At 38.5% G+C, this 26,314-nt stretch overlaps 3 protein-coding genes across 6 annotated transcripts in view; 2 read left to right on the forward strand and 1 right to left on the reverse strand.

The window, feature by feature from the left end:
* SMAD4 (SMAD family member 4) overlaps window positions 1-26,314 on the forward strand; it is a 651,075-nt gene that overhangs the window by 437,284 nt on the left and 187,477 nt on the right. The window lies entirely within an intron of this gene.
* LOC146406291 (uncharacterized) lies at window positions 2,533-6,500 on the reverse strand. Its single transcript, XM_084966282.1, has 2 exons — window positions 4,646-6,500; window positions 2,533-3,564 (listed from the first exon to the last, which is right to left on the reverse strand). Exon 1 carries the CDS (start codon window positions 6,029-6,031, stop codon window positions 5,576-5,578), a length of 456 nt encoding a protein of 151 aa, XP_084822408.1. The 5' UTR covers window positions 6,032-6,500; the 3' UTR covers window positions 2,533-3,564; window positions 4,646-5,575.
* Window positions 5,478-26,314, forward strand: part of ME2 (malic enzyme 2) — a 56,010-nt gene continuing 35,173 nt past the window's right edge. For 2 of the 4 annotated variants that reach the window (XM_021093285.2, XM_084966189.1), the window contains exons 1-3: window positions 5,478-5,662; window positions 12,903-13,022; window positions 23,438-23,571. In XM_021093285.2, coding sequence (XP_020948944.1) covers window positions 12,912-13,022; window positions 23,438-23,571 — 245 coding nt within the window. In that variant the 5' untranslated portion in view covers window positions 5,478-5,662; window positions 12,903-12,911. Of the gene's footprint in view, window positions 6,057-12,902; window positions 13,023-23,437; window positions 23,572-26,314 lie in introns of all 4 variants that reach the window. The other 2 variants (XM_021093292.2, XM_084966200.1) reach the window with 2 other exon arrangements.

Genomic DNA, 26,314 nt, shown 5'->3' on the forward strand with positions numbered 1-26,314 from the left:
CATATACTGTATGTTTTATATTATCCTCAGTGGGATCTGGATGATAGTGCCATAAAAACATTCATATTACTGAACAGAAATATATGAATATTTACATTATGTTGGGGAAATAAATACTATAGATAGCTTTGTGAGAAATTCTTATTTGTCACCAAATAAATTCTGGCATCACCAAATTTACAGAATTATGGAGAAAAAACCTTTTGAAGTCTGAAATTATGGATATGAGTGAGTGAACTTGTAGGCTATATATTATTTAAGGTACTTTTCTATTGAAATCAAGGTTTGTCCTTATGTCTTGTTCTCCAAAATCTTTCTAGGAAACGCAAGTTAAAGAAGTAATTGTTTCCGAGAGTATCTCTGTTTGCCAGATGAGATGCTGCCTGATTCATGAATAAAGCCAATCAGATATTCAAACTCACTCAGTTAAATTTTGTTTTTTAATAGATTGGCGGGAGTTTCCATCACGGCACAGCAGAAATAAATCTGACTAGGAACCATGAGGTTGCAGGTTCTATCCCTGGCCTCACTCAGTGGGTTAAGGATCTGGCATTGCCGTGAGCTGTGGTACTAGGATCTGGCGTTGCTATGGCTGTGGTGTAGGCCGGCAGCTGCAGCTCCGATTGGACCCTTAGCCTGGGAACCTCCATATGCTGCGAGTGCGGCCCTAGAAAGCAAAGCAAAACAAAACAAAACAAAAAACAGGTTGTAGTTAGTGACAGGCTTCGAAACAAACTGCCAGTGGAATTCAGCGGCAATGAGAAACACAGGTATGGCACCCAAGAACTCTTTGAATTCATTGTCTTTCTCACCATTTCTATGGGTCACTGAATGACAACAGTATAGAGGAAGCTGGGTCAGAGAGCAACAGCAGGGGAGAGAGGCTGTGTGGAGAGGTGTGATGGTTATGCCCAGAAGCGTCTCACCCTAGCAACTTGTCTACTTCTCCCACCATCACACAAAGCCATCCCCACACCCAGGACTTCTGCCCAACCACATGGACACAGAGGGAATTGAGGTGCAGGAGATCTCATGCTTGACGATGCCTGCTCTAGAGCCATATTACAACTTTCAGACCATGGCCAATTCAGGTGTTATCACGGCAAGGTCAGTGGAAATAATCAATAAACAATCCATAGAAGAGTTTTATTTGAGCCAGGCTGAGGATTCTAGCCCAGAGACACAGATTCAAGAGACACTTGAATTGTGTTCTGCTGGACTGCAAAACGGGGGAGGCTTATAAAGGCAAAAACCCACAATATTCATAAGTTGTTTGCCAATAATTAGGATCGGAGCTGGCAAGTTAGGGTGCTTATTAAGCAAGGGTTGGTTGGGATTTGAAATGGTTGTATAGTTAACAGGGGGAGATGTTGAGACCATAAGGTTTCAGCTGGCCGTGCTGCTAGCAGGTATTGTTTTAAGAAAGGCTGGTGGTGTCCTTGAGTCTGATTATAGTTCAGAAAATTCAAGTTCTATGGAGTTCCTGTTGTGGCTCAGCAGTAACGAACCCGACTAGTATCCATGAGGACTCAAGTTTGACCCCTGGTCTTGCTCCTGGGTTAAGAATCTGGTGTTGTGAACTGTGGTGTAGGTTGGAAGCTCTAGCTCTGATTTGACCCTTAGCCTGGGAACCTCCATATGCCACAGGTGCAGCCGTAAAAAGCCAAAATAATAATAAAAGAAAAGAAAGAAAGAAAAAAAGAAAATTCAAGTTCTCATTAATGTAGGCACATTTCTGAAACCACATCCACAATGGCCACCTGGCTCCATTTTGAATGCCTGAACCACAGTTACCTCATTTTGATTTTTGAAATGAATTTTTTTTAGTGGTTAAAGCAGATATACAACACATGTTTAATAAGCCACAAAATAGGCTGTTCTAGGTAGCATAAGGTTTAAGCTAAATCATGTTTAAGCCAGAATGACTTTCCCATACTCAATGTGAATATTCTTCCATAATAAAAATAAATGATTTTTTAAATCTATGCATTGTGTTTAGATCCAGAAAATAGTGGAAGTACTTTTGTTTAAATTTATTATAAACTTCTTCAGAAGGGAAAACAGATTGCCATTGCAAAAACAAAGTCTGCTGGGGTTTTATATTTTGAGAAACCCAGTTGAGCAGGACAAGAATTTTTAAATGTTCAATTTAACATGTTAACATCTCAATTCAAGATGTCATAAATGTGTAAATAATGAGATTAAAATATATGTAATTGCTTTTTTATTTTTTTATTTTTATTATTTTTTTTGTTCTTCAGACACATTTGTGGCATATGTAAGTTACCTGGCCAGGGATCAAATCAGAGACGCAGCTGTGGCAACACTGGATCCTTAACCTGCTGCACTACAGCGGGAACTCCTGTAATTGTTTCTTGTAAACTACAATGCTTTGCGTTTATTCTTGATATATTGCCTTTAATTTTTTTTATAATGAAATGTTCAATTATATACAAAAGTAGAGAATATAGTATAAGTCCCCTTAAAGACAGCACCTAGGCTTAACAAATAATGACATTTTGGGAGTTCCCATTGTGGCTCAGTGGGTTAAGGACCCTGCATTGTCTCCCTAAGAATGCGTGTTCCATCCCTGGCCTCGCTCAGTGGGTTAAGGATCCAGTGTAGCCACAAGCTGCAGCGCAGATTCAACCCCTAACCCATACCGAAGGTGCAGCTATAAAAAAGAAGAAAAAAAAAAAAACTGACATTGTTCAGTTTTTCATCCATCCCCATTTTTTCTCCCTAGAGTAATATAAACCAAACTCAAGACATCATGATTGTCATTTCATCTCTAAATACATGCTTAATAACACACTGCATTTTGAAGTATACCTATATGAATAAATGCTTTATTTCGACATCACAATGTAGATTCCTGAGGGCAAGTATTGTTATCTTTCTCATTCCCATTTCCCAATTAGTTCATCTCAGTAGAAAATGTCATACAAAAAAATAAACTACACTCTGAGGATTGCTTAATCAATGCATGGTTTCAGACAGTTGTTCTTAAACTTGAGCCAGTATCTAAATCACCTGAAGAACTTGTCAAAACACAGACTGATGGGGGCCAACCACAGAGTTTTTGATTCAGTGGGTCTGGGATGGGGCTCAAGTATTTGCATGTCTAACAAGTTCCCAGGTGATGATGATGATGAGGAGGAGGAGGAGAAGGATGAGGTGATGATCCAGGACCACACTTTGAGAATGTTTCCTTTAGAACAAAGAAGACATCAACATTCTAAACCTGCCCATTAATTATTCAAACGTTAATCATATGTAAGGACTTAGGAATACAGGGAGACAATTTTTATAAATCCCCATTTTTATGGAACTTATACAGGAAAATACATAAAAAAAATACAAACATGAGAACCATGAAGAAACACAGGTATTGGAGACGCATATCAGAAGTTTCTTATTTAATTGGTACAGGGTAGGCATCAAAAAAATTTTTAGGGAGTTCCCTCCGTGGCTTAGCAGTTAATGAACCCAACTAGGATCCATGAGGATATGGGCTAGATCCTTAGCCTCACTCAGTGGCTAAAGATCCGGCATTGCAGTGAGCTGTGGTGTAGGTCACAGACGAGCCTCGGATCCTGCTTTGCTGTGGCTGTGGCATAGGCTAGCAGCTGTAGTTCCGACTGGACCCCTAGCCTGGGAACCTCCATATGCCACGGGTGCGGCCCTAAAAAGACCCCCCCCCCGCCAAAAAAAGTAAGACTACTAAGGAAGATGCATTAATAGAAATGATTTTCTGATTTTCTTTTATAGAGCCTATCCTAGAATACTCTAGATATTTGATTAAATGCCAATGATTGGTGACATTGGTTTTAAACTAAAAAAAGGAGAGATACATGCTGTTGACAGGAAAAGAATGAGGCTGCTGATGGAAAGAATTAGGACAGAGAAGAGACCGCCCAAGATGAATGGCACCTGTAATTTTTAAATTTTCTCCCATTCAACTTGCTGCATCTTGACAGTTATCTGGCAAGCAGGGCTTTTTTAGGTCATGCTTTTTCATAGTCCCTCTTTCACAGCTGTGGTTACTATAGCAGCCATGCCCATCATTTATCCTCTACTCTTTCCCCAACATGCCCAATGTGGCATGGTTGCTCCAAATTTTACATAATTGTAAACGAGTTTAGAAGGGGAGAGTTCATTTTTCTCTACTTCTGCTCAATCTTCCCTATCCTACATTTCCATCACTTTTAATTTTCTCATTTCATCGTTGCCTCTTTATCCTTTACATCTTTACTTAAAAATTATTTTTACTATATTTTATTTTCTTATTTTTATTTATTTATTTATTTTGCCTTTTCTAGGGCCACTCCTGTGGCATATGGAGATTCCCAGACTAGGGGTCTAATCAGAGCTGTAGCCACTGACCTACACCAGAGCCACAGCAAGGCCAGATCCCAGCCGCGTCTGTAACCAACACCACAGCTCACAGCAACGCCAGATCGTTAACCCATTGAGCAAGGCCAGGGACCGAACCCGCAACCTCATGGTTCCTAGCCGGATTCGTTAACCACTGCGCCATGACGGGAACTCCTACTATATTTAAAAGCACAAAAACTCGATTATAGTGAGGACTTTCTGGTGATAACATTTTATGAAACAAGAGTGAAGAAATATCCTTCAACACCGCAACTGTGGATGGGAACAGATTATTCATCTATTTCCCGATGCTTTGAAGACAACAATTTAGGGTTCCAGGGCTTTTCTGAAAGGGAATACTGAATATCTATTGGTGGTGACTGTAATGATAAGGATCATTAGTAAATTCCCTGCGGGCCAATAACTGTGCCAGCAAGGGTAGAGAGGGGCAAAGAATTCTGCAAAATAGCGACGCTTCGACAAACAAAAATTGCTGAGAAACAAAGCGTTCCTAAAGTGAGGAGGCTTTGCATTTCCTGGGTCCTCCTTCTGCAGCTTCTCCAGTCTCCTGGCTTGTATCTAGTTCCTAAATCTCGCCCATCCTCTCCCGGCCTCCACTGGCTGTCCAGGACGGACCCGAACCCTTAGCCTTCCTCTCAGGTTCCGCGACTGGTACCCGCAGACCTGCTCCACCCGATCCCCGGCCTCGCCCGCGCCTGCGCAGAACCTCTTCTCGCGCGAACGCTCAGCAATCACCTCCGACCTTCCCGCTAGCTGCGGAGATGTGAGGTCCCCAGCTGTTTTCATGGGGCTACGGTTTTTTTCTGTATATCAGGATTCCTTCCACTCTACGCGACCCCTCTCTCACTCCTCGGGGTCGGGCTCTTAAGGGAATGAATCCGGCCTCCAAACAGTAACCTCAAGCAACCGGACAGATGAAGGTCCTGACAGGCTGGGACGTGGGTGCTCAGGCTGCGAAACCTCCCGGCGGAGCCCCGCCTCTTAAGGCTGCTTCCTGCCTCCGCATTGGCCCGCCCGCCCGTCAGTCTCCGCCCATGGGGCCGTGCCGGCAGTCTTCTCAGCTCCTCTCCTCACTACGCGGATTTACTGGTGGCCTCCCCGGTATCCAGCCGACCCGGCCGGGTGGACCCTTAGCTGGCGCCGGCTCCGGGAAGCCTAGAGAAGGGGAGGGGCGGACTCAGCTGGAGCTGAGCATCGTCCGGGTGGGCTGAGAGGCCGTGGCCTCTCCGTTCGAAGCACCACCTGTCGCGGGGCGAGACTTGTGGTAAGGCTCTGCGCGGCGCGCAGCTGCGGGCGGCCTGGAGCGGCGGGGCCCGGGCGGGAGTTCCGGGATGGGAGCGGGCGCCGGCCTCCTCTCGCCGGGCCAGGGGAGCAGATTGCGGACCCGCTGTCGGCTTCCGCGCGTGAGGCCCTCAAGGTCTCCGCTTAGAGGGTGGGAAGGTGGGGTGAACGGACGGGAACGGAAGAGGCTCACCGAGTCCCGGCTGAGAACGGGGGCAGCGGGTCGGATGGCGGCGACCCTCTCTTCGGCTGTCGGCGGCTCTTCCCTGGCGCTTAGGGACGCGACTTCCCAGTCCAGGGCGCCCTCCTTCCGACTCGTAGTAAGGCCCTGAGGACTCCGTAACAGGAGCATCTTTTACCCTTTACTCCCGCGCTCGGTAAAGACCGTTTTTGTGGCTCCATATTCCTTTATCAAATAGATCTCTTCTTCTGCAGGGATGAATTAATGGCAGGATTGGGCATTTTGTTTGTATGTTGCGATTGTTCTCACTTTAAAGGAAGTTTGTTGCGGGCTAGAAAGTTCTAAGAATGGAACCGTTCTGTTCATTGATATGAAATGACATCTGTGGACTATGATTGGCAGGTTGTTGTGTTTTTTCCCCACGCTGGTGATAACCATTTCTGCTTGTATGGTATTACATTGAGATCCTGGATTTGACTTTTTTTGTTTCCGAAGATAATTCTAGAAAATTTACGTTGCCTTTTGGAGTGAAGAAGCGTAATCAAAACAATTCTCAACAGACATGCTTCCTTACAAAAACGTGTTATCTCATATCTGTGTGATTTACCTTCTTAAAGTTTATGGCAGGCACGTCAAACCAAAACAGGTGATAGCATTGTTACTTCTTTTAGAGTTGCAATTGATAACCATAGAAGCTGTATTAACTGTTAATCATGGGCGGGCGCTTCTCTCTACAAGAATTATCTCGAAATAAGGCCCTGAGGTCGATACTGTTACTGTCTCTAATTTACAAATGAAGGTTAAGTAACTTCCCCAAGATCAACAGGTTTTAAGTAGCAAAGCCTGGATTCGAAGTAAGGCAGTCTAACTTAATAGCTCCAGCCCCCTCTTAGTGCTCCATTAAAATTGTTCATGTTGGAAAGCTAATTGCAATGTAGTACTTAAAAGTTTTGATCTTTTGTTGCCAAGCATTCTAGAAATTAGATAAGAAACAGTCGTTTCCTTAACAGCCCATACCGCCCTCCCCCATATACACACCTGTACATGTTGTATATATACATATTCATAAACATATGTATATACACACACTATAGTCGTCACACAAATGATATATAAAGATACACTGTGTAACGACTATAACCTGTTGAGTTACATATTAGGTTACATGGTTTGCAGAAATGAAGGAAAAAGTTCTTATCTTCTAATAGTGAACCTTTAAATAATGAGCTTTGAGCAGTGATTTGTAACCTGTATCTGATTCTTTTATGGTAATTATAAAGACTTAATTGAAAGTTAGGCATAGAGGCCAGAAATGCTGATATACCTTTACCATATGTTAATAGGGATGTTGGGCTATGCTTTTGTAAAAGTTTTTCATTCTGTTGAGAATGAAAAACTTATTCTTGATCAGTAGTTATTCCTGAGAAAGAACTGCTTACAGGTTTCACTCTTAGAAGGTGTTTATGCATAATGTTTTTGACTTTTAATATATTTGTTATGAAAACACATTAAAAATTCATAAAGGAAAAACTAATTTACCTGTTGAGAATTTCTTTTGTAAATTAACTCCTACTATCATGCTGTTTGTGCATATATTGTGTTTAATTTTATTTAAAAAACTAAGCTGTTCTAAACTATGTTACATTTTATATTAAGATAAACTAAAATTAATTATAATTGATGGTGAACTTCAGACCTTAATAGCTGTATTTTAAAACATAAGTAACACTAAAAAGTGCAGCTATTACCTGAGGGTCAATTTAGAGGATAAAATTCATACTAAATATCAAAATTACTCCACATTTGATTTAATAAAAAGATAACCAATTTATTAAAAGTTAACTATTGTATTTGAAGGTCACCATTTGATTATATGGCTGCATATTATACCTGCCCTGATTAATATGTCCAAATTTCAAAAGTTATGAAAAATATTTTGATTCTTCTAGTAGATACTGTTTAGGATGGCACTTGATGTTTGCCTGGATCTGTATGCCATCCACATTCTCATTCTTGACCTAGAGATTTAATTGAAAATAGTTTAAATAAATTTAACCATGATTATCCTCATAGGCTTTTTTTTTAAGTTATATAGGGATTCTTTTTCTTTTCTAAAACAACTTTTTATTGAAATATAGTTTATTTTACAACCTCATAGCCTTTTAGTATGGATTTGTCATTGGAAGGTGTTGATGCAGAAACAGGTATTTAGAAGGCACCTTCCAACTGCCTTAGTTTATTATTACTAATAACAATAAGCTTAAATAACTAACATTTATAGAGTATTTAAAGGGCACTGTGATAAGCATCTTACATGGTTTATCTAATTTTAATCCTTAAGTGGCCCTATTTAGTAGGTCCTGTTGTTTATCATCCCCAGTTGAGTGCTAAGATAACTACAACTCAAGGAGATTGTGACTTTAACTGACTTGAGATCTTGGAGCTAACAGTGAAGCAGTGGCAAAGCTAGGATTTAAGTCCAATGGTTTGATTCCAGAGCTTCCTTTGACCACTCTGTTGGAATGACTGAATATGGTTTTTATTGAATAAACCTAAACCTTCAAGTGAAGTCAAGCTCTTTATGTTGATGATAAAGCTCTAAGGGGCTGATACTTTATTTAAATATTGTCATTACTATACACAACTGCAAAATAGAGTTTCCCATCCCTATTTTATTGAGAAAAGTGAGGCTTTTGAGTTAGGGGTTCCCAGGCTTTTGGACTTCATGAGCGAGTTAAAAAAGAAAAAAAAATATGTGGGGTTCCTATCATGGTTCAGTGGAAATGAATCTGATTAGCATCCATGAGAACACAGGTTCGATCCCTGGCCTCACTCAGTGGGTTAAGGATCCGGGGTTGCTGTGAGCTGTGGTGTAGGTCGCAGACATGGCTCGGATCTGGTGTTCCTGTGGCTGTGGCATAGGCCATCGGCTGTAGCTCTGATTAGACCCCTAGCCTGGGAGTCTCCATATGCCAAGGGGGTGGCCCTAAAAAGACAAAATGTGTGTTTGTGTATTTGTGTGCGTGTGTTGGGCGGGGCGGGGGTGGGTGGATGGACAGTTGGGACCAGATGGAAGATCAGCAATTATGTCAAGGTTATGGAGGTTCCTTTTGGCGGTGCTGGCAGCATACTAAAGTTCCCAGACCAAGGAATGAACCTGAGTCACAGCAGTGAATTCTTAACTGCTGGGTGACCAGGGAACTCCTATGGACCTTTTTAAAAACTACTACAACCTACCATCCCTATCCTTCCAAAAGATAAAGGAAATTTTTATCACCAAAAAGGAGGGAAGATAATAATTACAACATGAAAACAAAGACAATAAATTTAGTATTATGAAAAACTGTATTACATTGTCATAGTTTTTCTCATTTGTTACGGAGGAGTGAAGCCCATGTCCCAGACTGACACCAATTCAGAGGCCATTTGGGAAAGCCTGGGTGACACAACTGATTCCACACTGGTAATTAGCTGAATCCAGATTCAGACTGACTGCAGGGCTTGTGCTCATTGCACCTGGTCAGGACTGATCTCATTTTGGTTTCCACTGCATTGAATCTCTGCTTTCTACCCCTAGCTAGAGGGCCAGGGAGAGTAATCTCTAGCAGCCAGTGGCCTAGTAATTTCAGTCCCAGTCCAGTTTATAAACACCACCCAGAGAGTAAATTCACTGCCCCCTACCCAGGGCAAGGTGGTGTAAATGATGCATCAGGGGCAGAAACCACAGGCATATCTCAATCCAGGAAACTCAAGTAAGCAGCTTGCCTTTTCATATTTATTCAGAACAGGAAACCCCGCCTTCTTTTGTTTCCTGTTTTTACTTCACTTATTTTTACAGTTCCTCCATCCTATCTGTCTAAGATGAGGAATTGGGTGTGGGTTTTTCCCATTTTATCTTGTTGCCTCCAGTTGGTATTAAGCCTACTGTCTGTCTCTCTTTAGTCCTTCATTCTAATTTTGGCTGAGATTGGTTTTTCTCTTTAAGTAGTTTTTTAACTTATGCCTACTTGTTTTAGAGGCATTATTAAATTACTTTCATATTTTATTTTACTAACACTTAATAATAACTTGAGTGCCATAATATTTCACTCTTTGTCTTTAATACTTTTTTGCATCTGTTCTCATTTGATCATTACAGGTAATCTGAGGTAGATTTAACAGGTAATAATCTTTCATCATCCCAGAAGGAATGATACACACATCCCATACACATGTAGCAGTTCAGTATTTGATAAGAAGCAAAATTTTAACAGGAGCTGAAAATGGAAGGTTTCATGTGTCAGAGTGCTGATCTTAAGTTAACTACTGAAAGGGAAAACTGTTTCTTCCTACTCACAGACTCAGTTCTTCTGGCCATCAAATGTGAAGTTTTTTTCCCCTCCATCTAATGTTGTCCACTTCTAGGCAGGCATTGACTGAGTGCCTACAACTTAATTCTAACACTGTCTATCCAGAAAGAGCTTCAGATCTCAAAGTCAAGGACTCTGTCTTGAAAGACTGCCCCTACTTCAGATGCCAGTGACAAGTCCCAGGTTTTGACCTATACTTCTGACCAACTGGCTGTAAATTAGGGCTTCCCACAATCCCCTCCTGGGGTTAGGTAATTTGCTATAAATGTTTCATGGGACCCAGGAAGACACTTTACTTAGATTTATCCCTTTGTTATAAAAGGATACAATAATCAGGTGGAAAAGACACATAGGACTAAATATTGGAGGTGGGGTGGGCATGGTGCATCCTTGCCCTCTGGGCTCTCCACCCGCCAGCATCTAGATGTGTTCACCCTCCTGAAAGCTCATCAACTCTCCCTGTTCAAAAGTTTTTGTAGATCTTAATCTCCGTTGCTCCCACCCCCTTTGCCAGGGGTCCTGGAGTGGGGTGAAAGTTCCCACTCTCTAATAATCACTTGGCCTTTCTAGCAACCACCTCTGTTCTGAGGTTATATAGTTGCGTCACCTCATTAGCATAAACTCAGGTGTGATCAAAAGGGCTCCTATGAATAGCAAAAGATACTCTTGTCACTCAAGAAATTCTGGCAATTTTTAGGAGCTCTGTACCAAGAATGGGGGACCATGACCAAAGACATTTCTTATTATATCCAAGTACTGATTGAGATGTTGAGAACAGGTTTTGCATTTAGTGTCTTCTTTAAATTGTAATCGTTTGTTAGTGTTTTTTATGACATAACATTTTTTTAGTAAAACAAGTTATTTTGTGGTATTTCTCTCATGATTCTTTTTTATTATCATTATTAAAATATATTTGGCATAAAACATTTTGTAAATTTAAGCTGTACAACCTGTTAATTTGACACATTTGTATACTGTAGTACTGATAGCACCTCTGCATGTTACATAATTATAATTTCTTTTTAGTGGTTGAAATAATTAAGTTCTAGTCTCTTCGCAAGTTTGATGATTATAATACAGTATTGTTGTCTGTATTCACTTTGCATTAGAGCTCTAGAACTTATTATCTCTTAGGACTCATGTTGAAAGTTTGTACCTTTAAACAACATCTGCTATATCTCTCCCTCCCCTCAATTCTCCTCTTTTGTGATTTTTGATGTGCTTATGGTCATATAGACTTCTTGTTTTTGTGACCATATTTAGGTATCACGTTTATATGAAATATACAGAATAAGTAAATTCATAAAGACAGAAAGAAGACTGGTGGTTGCAAGCAGTGGGGGGGTGGGGAAAACTGCTACATGTGTATGGGATGTGTGTATCATTCCTTCTGGGATGATGAAAATGTTTTGGAACTAGGTGGAACTGGTTGTTCACTGTCATGAATTTTCTAAATCCCTCTGAAGTGTTTACTTTAAAACAGTTAATTTTATGTTATGTGAATTTCAGCTCCATAACAATTAACCTTTAAAAAAAAATCCCAGTGTAAATCATTTGCTGCACCTCCATTTACAGCCCATGGATTTCTTAGCAAATAGAAAATTCCATTAAAAAACTACTGCACAGGAGTTCCCGTCGTGGCACAGTGGTTAACGAATCCGACTAGGAACCATGAGGTTGTGGGTTCGATCCCTGGCCTTGCTCAGTGGGTTAAGGATCCGGCGTTGCCGTGAGCTGTGGTGAAGGTTGCAGACGCGGCTTGGATCCCGCGTTGCTGTGGCTCAGGCGTAGGCCAGCAGCTACAGCTCTGATTTGACCCCTAGCCTGAGAACCTCCATATGCCATTGCGGGAGTGGCCCTAGAAAAGGCAAAAAGACCAAAAACAAAAAAACAAAACAAAAAAAAAAACTACTGCACAATAATTACAATGGCTTATAATGGTTAAAGAAATAAATGAGCATTGCAAATTGATTTTTGGTGGTGATTTGAAATACTGAACAACCTATTTTATTCCCATCAGTAAATATTTAAGGTTTAATGTATTAGTGTTCTATTTTGAAAAATTCTCATGTTTGTGGTGAATGTGAAAGGACAAAAATGTGTTTTTTAGCCAATTTGCATTATTTTTAAATTAATATTAACAGGTTTTCTAAAAACAAAAAAATTTTAGTATATTGAATATATTAGTATTTTAAAATTGAAAGTCTAAATTAAGAATCTGGACAGCTTCTCTTCCTTTGAATGTGTGGGCTCCAGGCTTTTCTGTTGTTTACTCTTCAGCCTAAACTCTCCCACACCTGTCATTGAACTCACTTCCATGTAAACACTCACTGTTAGATGTTATCTCTTTTCTTAACCTTTTGGTTGGTTTCTCATGACTCATAAATAGGAAATTCATACCTTGCCACCCTTCTGTGGATTAGAAAAAGGGTAAGCATTTGGCACACTGTAGTAGGTGATACATAAAGAGTAGCAATGATTATTATCTAAGGATTTGGAGTGTCAGGAAAAGTAAATCTTTGCCTTCACTTTATTGTTAATCTTTTATAATCCCTTACAACCTGTAGAAACATAAATGTATTTTGAAAAAACTTTTTTGCTTGTGAGAAGTTTTCCAAATCTGCTTTTGACAATTGATACCTGATATACATGCGGTATATGTTTCTCATCTTTATTTGCTTTATTTTTCCCAGGTGAGAGAAATGATGTTGTCCAGATTTAAAATAGTTGCCACTCCTTGTACTCTAGCATGTCGTCATTTGCACATAAAAGAGAAAGGCAAGCCACTTATGTTGAACCCAAGAACAAACAAGGTTAGTAACATTAAAACTAACATACATTTTTCTCTCTTCCTGGTGAAGGTTTGATATTTTTCAGACTGATAAAAGTATGAAATTTCTGTATTTTGTAGCTTTATACTAAAACTGTTCACAAGTATTTATTATTTCTGCATAAACTTTTTTCTCCATGTTGCAAGAATCATGGCTGCTTTATACCTCCCAAGTTTTGCCCTCACAATTTCTACACCAGAAAAGGATTTACTTTATTTCCTAGTTCTAGCTAAAAAAAAAAAAAAAAAATATCCCCATGAAAGCAGATTGGCCAGGATTGACTTTTGGCCTGATGCAGTATATTTAGATTTACCCAGCTCAGGTCAGGTACTTATTCTGGGCCCTTGGAAGATGGGATCAAATTATAAAATCAAATTTTATCGAATGTCACCCCTTAACCCACCTTCACCCAGCTTTTTGGACACAAATCATTGTACACAAAGTGATTTTGCCATTAATCACACTAATTCAAAGGAGAGAACTCTGATCCTTTATTTTTGTTTATTTTTTTTTTTTTACTCTTAGAGCAGAAATGATGGGCAATATCGAAGTCTAGTCTTGCCTTAATTCCTTATTCAAGCTGGGTTCAGTGGGCAAGTCCCTCTCTATTTTTTGATGGCCATATTAAATAGTAAGTAAATATAATTCTGGGAAGAGATTTCTTATAGAAAGCTTATATGAGGGTACATTCGATTTATTGTAGTGTGTGAAATTTAGCTTTTGAGAAAGGTGCATTAAAGTTAAGGTATGATTTATTTAAAAATAATAATCATCAAAAATTCACCAATCCCTTTTGTTTCTCATGGGGGGTGGGTGGTAATTGTAAAATATGGTATGTTTTGAGGCATTTCAGGCTTTCAAAAAGAAATTTGACCAAGGATCATACAGAGTGCTTTATCTTTGCTTTATTGATATCTGGCACAAAATGAGAATTCAGCAAGCAGTTAATGAATTACATGAAGCTTAATGAGAAATAACCTAATCCTCTCTTGTTTTTTTCCTCACCCCCCCGCCCGCAATCTTGCTTACTGTTCAAGATGCAGCTCATGCAAAATATGGTTCTTCTATAGAGCCTTTTCATACCATCACAGACTATAATAATCTCTCACTTCTCTGAAACCCTGTAACAATTTATATCTTCCTGTTCCTATGGCAAATAATTTATACATTGCTTTGTGCTTCTTTTCATGTCTTAAGCTGTCATTGAAATAACTGATATTATTTACATCTTCATGAATTAATATTTTTAATTATATTTCAGATGTCTTTTGGTTAGGGACCATTCAGAATTTTTTGTATCTTTTACAATGCCACGGATATAGAAACATTTGATAAATATGCTAGTTTTATTTTATTTTTATCCTTATAAAAACTATTTAAAATATACTTTGAGGCAGTTATAAGAAATTTTTTAAGTACATTAAGTGGCAAGTGAACTTTGAGGAGGAGAATAGTGTAAATGCACTATAGTACTTCTATAAAGAATATAAAATTTAGGGATTTCCCACTGTGGTACAGTGGGTTAAGGATCCATTGTTGTCTCTGCAGCTGCTTGGGTTGCTGCTGAGGCATGGGTTTGATCCTTGGCCCAGTGCAGCAGATTTGGCATTGCCACTGCTGTGGCTCTGATTCATTCCTTGGCCTGGGTGTGCCACAGGTGCACCCAAAAAAGAAAAAATATATACATAAAATTTAATGTTCTGGCCCTCTAAAATCTCTAAGGTTGTATAGCATTTCTCTGGTTACCTAATTGAAGGATAGCTTCTGGAATTCCCTTAAGAATTGGGAAGAGTTTTTTGATGTGTTTGTTTGTTTAAGAAGGAACACAGACTAGTGATTCCCAATTTGAGGATTATTCATGAACTCCTGGAGGACTTACTATGTAAATAAATCAGGTTTGTGCTTCAAACACTGTAAACTAAATAATTTTCACATATTTATCAATAATGTTTTAAGAGTATATTGCTGCTGATTGAAATAGTAATTAAAGGCAGTACTGAATTCTTAATCCTTTCAAAGTTATGTCTGTAATTAGTGTCTACTAAAGGTATAATGGTAATGGTTATTATGTCTTTGATACTTTCTTACTTACTGTGGTAAACATAAATGTTTGATGTATATAATTTTAGCGACTTGAAAGTGTGCAGTTGGGTGACATTAGGTACATTCAGTATTGTGCATCCATCGCCACCACCTGGTCCAGAACTTTTCATCACCCTAAGTGGAAACCCATTGTCCTTTAAGCAGTCACTCCCCATTTCCCCCTTCCCCTCCTCAGCCCTGGCAACTGAGATTTTTTTTTGTTTCTATGGATTTACCTATTACGGTAAGAATAAAATTTTTATGAATTTTTTTACGTACTTGAAAGGATTGAGTATCATTATGCCAGATTATGATTAGGAGTTTAAGTGCTAATTTGAACTCTGCCATTTACTAGCCATGAAACTGACACATCACTGAACCTTTTAGATCTCAGTTTTTTCACTTAAAAAATGTGAGTAATAGCATTTTGAAACATTCACCGGGCTATACATGTGTAAGATTGGATTTCTCTTTTTTTTACCCATGCTCACTTGGCTACTTTTCTAATAACTTTTGTGAAACTCAGCTCTTCCATGAGCTGTGGTGTGGGTTGCAGATTCCACTCAGATCTGGCTTTGGTGTGGCTGTGGTGTAGACCAGCACCTGCAGCTCTGATTTGACCCCTAGCCTGGGAACCTCCATATGCCATGGGTGCAGCCCTGAAAAGACAAGAAAAAAAAAAACAAAAATGAAACTCAGTTCTGCATCCTTTCCTCTAGGATGTTTTCACTTCCTGGTTTGTATCTGGAGCTCTGGTTTTATGATTCTTAGTTCTATGGGGGTTTTCGTGTGTTCATTTGTTTCGAATTTAACTTCCCCTGGCTAGTTCTCTAATAGATAAACAAAGTCACATTTTTCTTGTGACTCTTATTATGTATACAAATAGTATTATGACTAAGAAAAGAAAGAATCACACTCCTACCACCCCAACATATCATCTACTTTTATTTTGCCATGACCCCCTTAAAAGTATATAGTAATTACTTTTAGAGTTCCCGTTGTGGCTCAGTGGTTAACAAACCCAACTAGTATCCGTGAGGACTTGGGTTCGATCCCTGGCCATGCTCAATGGGTTAAGGATCCTATGTTGCCATGAGCTGAGCTGTGGTCACAGACTTGGCTTGGATCCCCCATTGCAGTGGCTGTGGCATAGGCTAGCAGCTACAGCTCCAATTTGACCCCTAGCATGGGAACTTCCATATGCTGCAGGTGCAGCCCTAAAAAAAAAGAAAAATAAAAGTCATTGAAAGTATATAGTAATTACTTTTAAGATTGTAGTATACAATTTTATATGCCATTTTACCACTGGGAAAAGTATATTATAAATAATCTTCATGATGTTTCATAAGCCTTATGATATATGGCTGTATAATAGTTCAGTTTTGGAATCTGTCTACTGATTCAAAGATTGATAAGAGTCCCAGCTTGACCCCTTCCTGGCTATGTAATGTTCTGTGTAGATAAAAACTATGGATCCCAATTTCCGTATCTAAATTGCTGTGAAAAAAAAAAAGAATTCTGAAGCTACTTTAGGCACTGTAAATTTGAGTTATTTTCTTCATTTTATCATTTAGTCATGACCCTATTGTATACTGTTTCCAGTTTTGACATCATAAATCATCAGACACTAGTCATATTATCATTTTTATAAATAAATGGGTAATTTTTTATCCTGACAAATTATTCTAGCTGCATTTGGGAGGGAAAAATAGAAATGGCTTTTTATTTCCCCTTTGTATGCTTACCTGCACACTGAAGTGTCTAGTTAAGGGATTTTTATCAATATTGACTTATTTGGAGAAATGGCATGTGTCTAAAAGAAAATAGCCCAGGATCAGCTGAAGGTGGTATACTTCTATGTAAATTGGGAGGGCATGGCTGTTGTATAGATGAACAAAAGACAGATTTGGTGGAACAAGTGGCATTGGAAGACAGAAGAGAGAGGGAGAAGGGCAGGTGAGAGGAAGATTGCTTCTGCTGTTAAAAAACTAATCAAGGCATCTATTTTAGACTATGTCATCTTCACTTATTAAGTGAAGGCTAGCAAATTTAAAATTTTTATCAACTACTAACATAAATACTTAATACATAAAATTATTTCTTTAATAATCTTTTGGGAGTTCCTGTTGTGGCTCAGAGAGTTAAGAGCCTAACTAGTATCCATGAGGATGCGGGTTTGATCCCTGGCCTTGCTCAGTGGATTAAGGATCCTGCATTGAACTGAGCTGTGGTGTAGGTCATGGGATCCTGCATTGCTATGGCTTAGGCTGGCAGCTTCACCTCCAGTTCGACCTCCTAGCCTGGGAACCTCTATATGCCATGGGTGCTGCCCTAAAGTAATAGTAATAATATAAAAATAATAATCTTTTAATTTCTACTGTGCATTATAAATAAAACACTTTTGAGTGTCCCTTAAATCTAAATAGGCAGTGAAACCTTGTGTAGTCAACTCATTTATCTTTGGCAATAGAATAGGTAAAACACTTTTAAATGAATTGCACAGTTTGTTTATAACTATATAAAAATACAGGGGTTTTAACCCTTTTATATTTTCCAGCCTTAGATAAAATCTTCCAAGGAGAAACATGAGACAGGGAGGATTTAGTGATTTGAGTCTTCTCTTTTTTTTTTTTTTTTTTTTTGTTCTAGTTAAAGGTTTGTCATTTTTGTAGTTCTTTCTGAAGAACCAACTTTTAACTTTTTATTTTTTTCAATTTTTTTGGTTTTTTATTTTCACTCTGATCTTTATTATTTCCTCCTTTCTTGCTCAAGTTTTAGTTCGCTCTTTTTCCTCCCCTTGGTTTCTTAAGGTGGAAGGTTATGTGATTGATTTCAGATCATTCTACTTTTTTAAGCTACATTTTCAGCTACATTTTAATTATTATTATTTTCATTGTGTCCTAAAGTTTTGGTTATGTATGTTTTACTTGGTCTTAAACTATCTTTTTATTTCCCTGGTGCTTCTCTGACCAGTTGGGTTTTTTAAAGAGTGTGTTGTTTAAGGTCAAAATACTTGTGAATTTCCCAGATTTCCTTCTGTTGTTGATTTCTAATCTCATTGCATTGTGGTTGGAGATCATATTTTGGATGATTTAAATCCTGTTAAATTTATTGAGACTTGTTTTATGGCCTGATGAGCGGTATGTTCTGGAGAATATTCCTTGTGCACTTGAGAAGAAAGTGTATCTTGCCTCCTTTGAGTGATGTGTCTGCTAGGTCTAGTTGTTTTATAGTGTTGTTCCAGTCTTCTATTGTTGGTTTTCTGTCTAGTTGTTTTCTCCATTATTGAGAGTGAGATACCGACTTTCAGCTTGTTATCTTTCTTCCTAACTCTGTCAGTTTTTGCTTTGTATTTTGGTCCTTTTTTGTTATGTTACAAAATATGTTTATAACTGTGGTATCTTTTTAGTGGATTGGCCCTTTCAGCAAAATGCCCTCCTTTAGTAACAGTATTTGTTCCAAAGTCTATTTTGTCTGTTATTAATATAGCTACTTCAGCTCTCTTTTGGTTACTATTGGCATGGTATATCTCTATCCATCCTTTTACTTTCTACCTATTTGTGTCTTTGAATGTGTGTCTCCTGTAGTCAGCATATAATTGGATCATGTTATTTTATCCATTCTGCCAATCCCTGCCTTTTAATTATAGTGTTTAATCCATCTACATTAATGTAATGGCTTGTGGTTTATGATTTATGTCTATTTGCTATTTGTTTTAAACGTCTTATGTTGTTTTTGTTCCACTTTCCACCACTGTTCCCTTCATTTGTGTTAAATATTTTTTATACCATTTTAAATTACCTTGTTTTTTACTGCCTATTTCTGAGTTATTTTCTTGTGGTTTTCCCCTGGGGATCACAATTACCATCTTTATAACAATCTAGTTCAGTTGGTTACCAATTTAAATAGCATACCAAAACTTTGCTCGTGAAAAGGTCTGTTTCCTCCTTTGTGCTGATTTGTCATTCAGGTTACATTTTATACATTGTGTGGCTATCAACATAGATTTATAATGATTGCTTTGTAAAACTGTCTTTAAAATCAAGGAGAAGAGCTACAGAAAACTACATTTATACTGTCTTTTATATTATGTAGTCATCTTATCCATGTTATTTCTTTGTGTAGAGTTGTTACTGTCTAGTGTCTCTCACTTAGGCCTGAAGAACTTCCTCTAGTATTTCTTGTGAGACATGTCTGCTAGCTATGAATTCTCTGTTTTTGTTTATCTGGGAATGTCTTAATTTCTCCATTTTTGAGGAATAGTTTTGTAGTATTTAGAAGTTCTTGGTTGGCAGTTTATTTTTCTTTGAGCACTGTTTGGAGCATGGCCTCCATGGTTTATGATAAGAAATTAGTTGTTACTCTTTTTAAGGATCCCCTCTGTGTGATGAGTCACTTCTCTTTGCTCTCAGAGTTCTCCTTTTGTCTTTGGCTTTTGACAGTTTGATTATGATATGTCTAGGGGTAGAGCTCTTCAAAGCTTCAGGTCTTTCTTGATTAGAGCTATTGAGCTTGTGTGTAGAATAATGCTTCTCATCAAATTTGGAAAGTTTTTAGCCATTATTTTTTTCAAATATTCTTTATCCTTTTCTCTTCCCACCACTGGGACTCCTGTTATGCATATGTTGGCATTCCTGATGCTATCTCTTAGGTCTGTTCATATTAATTCTTTATTTTTCCTTTCTGTTTCTCAAGCTGGATTATCTCAGCTGACCCATCTTTTAAATCTGATGATTTTTTTTTTTCTTTCACCACTGGACTCTGCCATTGAGCCCCTTTGGTGAATTTTAAATTTCAATTGTTTAGTTTGAATTCCAGAATTTCTATTTGGTTACTTTTTATAGTTTCTCTATTTATTGACATTTCTCTATTTAGTGGAATGTCATTCTCATACTTTTAGTTTGTTAGACAATGGTGTGCTTTAGTTCTTTGAATATATTTAGAATAATTTTTTTCTTTTTAAAATAGAAGTATAGTTGATTTACAGTATTTCAGATGAACAGCAAAGTGATTCAGTTTATGTATATGTAAAGAATATATATACACACAGATATATATTATTTTTCAGATTTTTTCCATTATAGCCTATTATGAGATATTGAATATAGTTCCTTGTGCTATATAGTAGGTCCTTATTGTTTATCTGTTTTATATATAGTAGTGTGTTAATCCCAAATTCCTGATTTATCCCTTTCCTGGAATAACTAAAGTCGTTATCTAGTAAGTACAGAGTTTGAGCTTCCCCAAGGATGATTTCAGTTAATAGCCCTTTTTCCTATGTATGAGTCAGACTTTGTGTGGTTTTGTTTGTTTTTTTGCATGCCTTATGATTTTCTGTTGAAAACTAGACTTTTTATTTTTGGTTATTTTTTTTTAACCACACCCATGACATAGGGAAGTTCCCAGGCCAGAGATTGAATCTGAGCCTAAGGTGCAACATGCGCTGCAGGTGCAGCAATGCTAGATTTGTTAACCCAGTGCACCAGGCTGGGGATTGAACCTGCACCTCCACAGTGACCTGAGCCACTGCAGTCAGATTCTTAACCCACTTTGCCGCAGCAGGAACTCTGAAAACAAAACGTTTTAAATAATGTGGCTGCCCTTGAAACCAGATATTCATTGCTCCCAGGGTTTGTTATATTGCAATTGTCTATTTAGTGCTGTTTCTCAACCAATTCATTATTTTTGTTGTACATATCCATGGAAGTCTCAGCTTTGTGAGCTTTGTGATCAGCTAATGATTAGATGGAAACCTAAAATACCTAGAACCATAGGTCTCCCATTCTTTGCCAAAGGGCTCTGTGTACCTTTTGGGGTGTGCCTTCAGTACTCAGGCAGTTGACAGCTACACATCAAGCCTCACTTCCTGCTAACAGCCTCAAGGTTAGCCAGAGGTGGGAGCTTAGGGCTTTCTCAAGTCTTTCTTCGACATACCTACAGCTGTGCATATGACCTTCTGGATTCTCAGGAATATATCCTGGTTTTTCAAAGCCCTCCATGGGCATCTCGTTTCTCACCTTTTCCTTTTCAGCTTTTTGGTTAGCCTGTTGTTTGTCCCATCTGCCTTGGAGAGCTGCTGTGTTAAATAATTGCCTTTATTAAGGTCTTCTTGGGGAAAGGCTGTTCACAATTCCTGAGCTCTAAGGCAGGTCAAATAAAGACAGACTAGCAAGTGGGATCTTCCAGGTCAAATAATGACAGTTGCCTGCAAGTGGGGCTTTAGAAGAATCTCCAACTCCTCCTACCTTCTCTGGTGACTGCTAGGCTCTAATTTTCAAAGTGATTGTTTCACAGTGATTGTTGTTTTCAAGGTTGCTGTTGAGCTGGGGAGGAGAAAATAGGAATAAGGCAAGTTAAAAATGCCATGAAGCTTGCTGTTCTTACTGAAATCCAGCAGGTTTTCCTGAATAAATGCTCCACAATTGCTGAAGCCTTTGGTTAATTTACAGTATTCTTTAAAAGTTGATTCTGATCATCTGGCCAGGGTTCTTACTTTTGGAAGTAAGTTACTTATTTTTCGAAGTCCTTACTCTGGCATTTTTACTGACATAATTTTGATACAAATTATTTAACCCATAGCTGAATACCAGAAATTATAAAAGTTTATTACATGGGTTAATTTTTTTCTTTTTCTTTTTCTTTTTCTTTTTTTTTTTTTTTCTTTTTAGGCCCGAACCTGTAGCATATGGAAGTTCCCAGGCTAGGGGTCAAGTCAGAGCTGCAGTTGCCAGCCTATACCACAGCCACAGCAATGTTAGATCCGAGCCATGTCTGCAACCTACACTGCAGTTCATGGCAACACTGGATCCTTAACCCACTGAGTGGGGCCAGGGATTGAACCCACATCCTCATAGATACTAGTTGGGTTCATTACCACTGAGCCACAACAGAAACCCCAGTTAATTTTTTCTTAAGTATCATTTCTTCCCCCTTCTTTTCAGCCTCACTCTTTTCTAGTAAGGGTAGCCTCTTGGTTTGGTTTGTGTTCTTTCAGAGTGTATTCTGTTGATTTCTTTCTTTCTTTCTTTCTTTCTTTTTTTTTTTTTAATTTTATGGCCACACCCATGGCATACGAAAGTTCCAGGGGTTGAATCCAAGCCACAGCTGCAACTTATGCTGCAGCTTTTCCAAGGCCAGATCCTTTAATCTACTGCACTGGGCTGGGGATCAAACCCACCCACCTCTGCATCAACCTGAGCTGCTGCGGTCGAAATCTGAACCCACTGTGCCATGGCAGGAATTCCTGATTTCATTTTTAATACATGCATGCATTTGTGTATTATATGAACTTTATGGGAGTTTTCTAAACATAGCAATTAACACTTTGTTTTGATTTTCAACTTGATTTTTTTTCCTGTGTGTCTGGGAGATCTTTCTACTACACCCTTAGAAATGTATAACTGTTTGTATGGAATACCACAGGTTCCTTATGCTTCCACAATTGATGAACTTTTAGTTTGTATTGGACAAGAGAACTAGAAACAGTGCTACAATTAATCTCTTCATGTATGCCTCTTTATATATGAATATTTCTCAAAGATAACTAAGTAGAAGTAAGTATGCACATTCAAGATAGGGAAGTGACCTAAGTGTCCCAGATGAATGGGTAAAGAAGGCACAGTGTATAAATACACAATGGAATATCACTCAGCCATAAACAAGACTGAAATTCTGCCATTTGCACCAATATGGGTGGACCTAGAGAGTATTAATGCTTAGTAGGGAAAGAAGTCAAAGACAAATGCTGTATAATATCACTTACATGTGGAATCTGAAAAATAAAACATAAATGGATATAATGAAATAGAAACAGACTCACAGATAATAGAGAACAAACTAGTGGTTAACATTGAGGAGAGGGAGACAGGGAAGGGGAATGATAAGGGTAGATGATTAAGAGGTACAAACTATTTTATATAGAATAAATAAACCACAAAGACAGAGAAATATAGCCATTATTTTATAATCATTTTAAATGGAGTTTAATCTATAAATATATTGAATCATTGTTGTACACCTGAAGCTAATATTATAAATCAATTAAAAAATAAATTATATGCATTTTAAAAATCTGATGTTAAAATTGTCTTCAAAAAGCCTAAACTGGTTTATATCCCCAGTAACAGTATGTGAGAGTAATCCTTTTACCATACCCTCACCAATACTAGTATGATAAATCTTATAAATTTTTGAAAGTTTGTGCAAAAATATCTTGTTGATCTTTTTAAGTTTATGTTTAAATTACATTTGGTAAGTCAACACCACTGCTGTCCTCATAAGTAATAATTTTTAATCCTTTTATTTTTCCTTTTCAGGGAATGGCATTTACATTACAGGAACGACAAATGCTGGGTCTTCAAGGACTTCTCCCTCCCAAAATAGAGACACAAGATATTCAAGCTTTACGATTCCATAGAAACGTGAAAAAGCTGAATGGCCCTTTGGAAAAGTAAGAGTTGATTAGGTGTTTAGTTTTTGGGGTTTTTTTTTTTTTTTTCTTTCTTTTTTTTTTTTTTTTCTTTGAGCTGCTCCCGCAGCATATGGAAGTTCCCAGGCTTAGGGTTTGAATTGGAGCTTTAGCTACCAGCTTACACTGCAGCTTAGGGCAACACTGAATTCTTAACCCACTGAGTAAGGCCAGGGATGAAACCCATATCCTCATGGACACTATGTTGGGTTCTTAACCTGCTGAGCCACAACGGGAACTCCAGAAATCAATTTTTTATGACTAAAATCACAGAATCGGATGTTAGAAGCAGAGGCATCATCCAGTTTTTACCCATAACAGCTTTTATTGATTGCCTACTTTTTGTGTGCCATTGCTAGCCACTAAGGATATAAAACGGATAATAGATAGGGTGATCATATAATATATCATCCAGTCCAGGACACTTTGGGGAGTAAAAAAGTAACTGAAGCTGTCTTAGGCAAAATAGAATGTATGGCCTTCCCAGTAATTCACAGCCTGCCTAGATTCTAGGAGCTCATCAGTCATTGTATTATGACTCTTGTTGTAGTCTGAGCTACAGTGTACAGAACAGTGAGTGAAAAGGACATGCAGAATACATTCTGGAATCATGAAGAGGGGCACCAGACCCAGCTTGGGGAGTTACTTCCTGGAGGAAGTGATGCCTGAGCTGAATTTGAAACAGTATGTTACAGGGAGCAGGCAAAATGAGAAAGAAGGGCAGGGCCTTCTGGGTAGAGGGATCAGTCTGACTATAGGATTAAAAAATATTTATTGGCTTTGTAAAATATTGGGGATTATTGGATATTGGTTAGTAGTGAGAGTGGTTTCTTTGACATTATGGGGCAAAAGGGAGATTGCAGTAGGTTGAAATGAATGACGGGGAGGGAAATGCACCAGGATGTTTAGATAAGAGGGGGAGGGAAGATGTTGAACAGTAAGTAAAGTAGGACTTGTGTTTAAGGGGTGTATTCCAGACTGGAAGGAAATTGAGTGCATTCATAGCTATGAGGAATGTCCCCAGGATAAAGGATAATTGATCTTGGAGAAAGAAAAGGGCATAGGGTCAAATGCAGAGGTACAGAGGCTGGCCTTGAACAAGAAATAAGAACAGCTTATTCTCTGAGGCAAGAGCAAAGAAGATAAATACAGGTATAAATAAGGGTAAACTATACAGGTGATGGAGCAGAGGTTGTAAGATCTCATCACACAAGATCACCAGATGACCTTGATTTTCTTTATGCTATAGAATGTGGAGGTCGTGGCTAAGATTTAAAAGGGCTAAGGTTGAATAGATTTGGTGCAGGAGAGTGATAAATGTTTCGAAGAGGCATTTAGCCATAAGATGAAGAAGAACAGGTTAAAGGCATGAAAGTAGGCCCTGAATACATAGTAGCATGATCTTATTTGTATTGATGCTATTCTGCACAGCAGTGCTATTTTTCCACAGGAAAGGTGAAATGTAACATTGATTGAGTTTGCTGGGCTGGCGAAGATGCTACTTCAGTTCATTCAGCTGTTATTTGTTCAGGGCTCTCATGTGCTAGGCATTGTTCTAAGCTCTGGAGCTACAAAAATGAAAACTTCCAGCCCTGGCTTTTATGGAGTTCAAGGAGGGAAAAGGCAGACACTGTGGAAGGGCAATGCAGTGATCAAGCTATATGGGCACTCCTAAATGGTAACAATGGTGAGAGATTTGTTCAGAGAGACTTGATCATAGGATCCAGGATGGGGAAAGAAGAGGGGTCAGAAATATGCTAATAGAATGGGAGAAAAGGAAGAAATCAAGGACCTAGAGACACCTGGAGAACTGTGAGGTGGTTGTACAGCTAGCCAAAGGGTACAGCATTGTGATCAGGGAATGAAATAATGGCCAGATTTTTGAGCTGTAAGAATCCTAGGTGAGGACGAGGTCCGGTGTGATGACATGAGGGAAGAGTAAAAGTAATAACATGAGGGAGAGAGCAAAAGTGATGACAGGAGGAAGGTCTAGGAACCCCACACCTTCCCTCTGTCATATTCCTGATAGGTCATCTGTTCTTAACATTCTGCTGTCTATTTCACAAACCTACAAAGTCTTAATAACCCAGTTGTTAGTTTTCTTCCCTATGTTGAGGTGATATTTCCTTTCCTTTAATTTCTACCTGTTGATATTTCTGCCCGTGGTAGCCATATAGAAAATATTATTCCTCTTCTAAATGAATCACTTTTCCTTATTTAGTCACCAAATATTTGTACACCAATTCCGCACACTTTGCTAGTTCCTGGAAATAGAGAAGTGTTATAAGGTGTTAGTCTCTAACTCACTATCATGGAGGGAAGACAAAGTTAAGAACTGGAGTGAGAGTTACAGAAGAGGGAATAGTAGGATGTTATGGGACATGAAAACAGGAAAACCTAAGTGTATATATATGTGGTGGGGGAGGGAAATGGACAGAAAAGGAGCCCAGGGAGTGTGACACCTGAGCTGCTTTCAGGGAGCAGGAGTAGAGGACTATACGTGGAGAGAGGGTGTTCCAGGCAAAGGGCACATCATCATATGTAGTTACTCTGAGGTAAGAGTTGTACTGCATTTGTAAATGAATATGAAGTGAGTTAACTATGAAGATGAGGCTGGAAAGAAAGCAGAGAGGTCTAGTTAACTATTTTAGGAGCTTTAAGTCTATTAAACTAGCATCTGGAAGCCATTCAAGGAGAACAGAAATGATCAGAGGTGTGTTTTTAA

This window comes from Sus scrofa, chromosome 1 (assembly GCF_054392235.1).
Source record: "Sus scrofa isolate SSC_HxYL_T2T_F1_AM1 chromosome 1, Sscrofa_HxYL_maternal_Yorkshire_Landrace_v2.0, whole genome shotgun sequence".
Lineage (NCBI taxonomy): Eukaryota > Metazoa > Chordata > Mammalia > Artiodactyla > Suidae > Sus > Sus scrofa.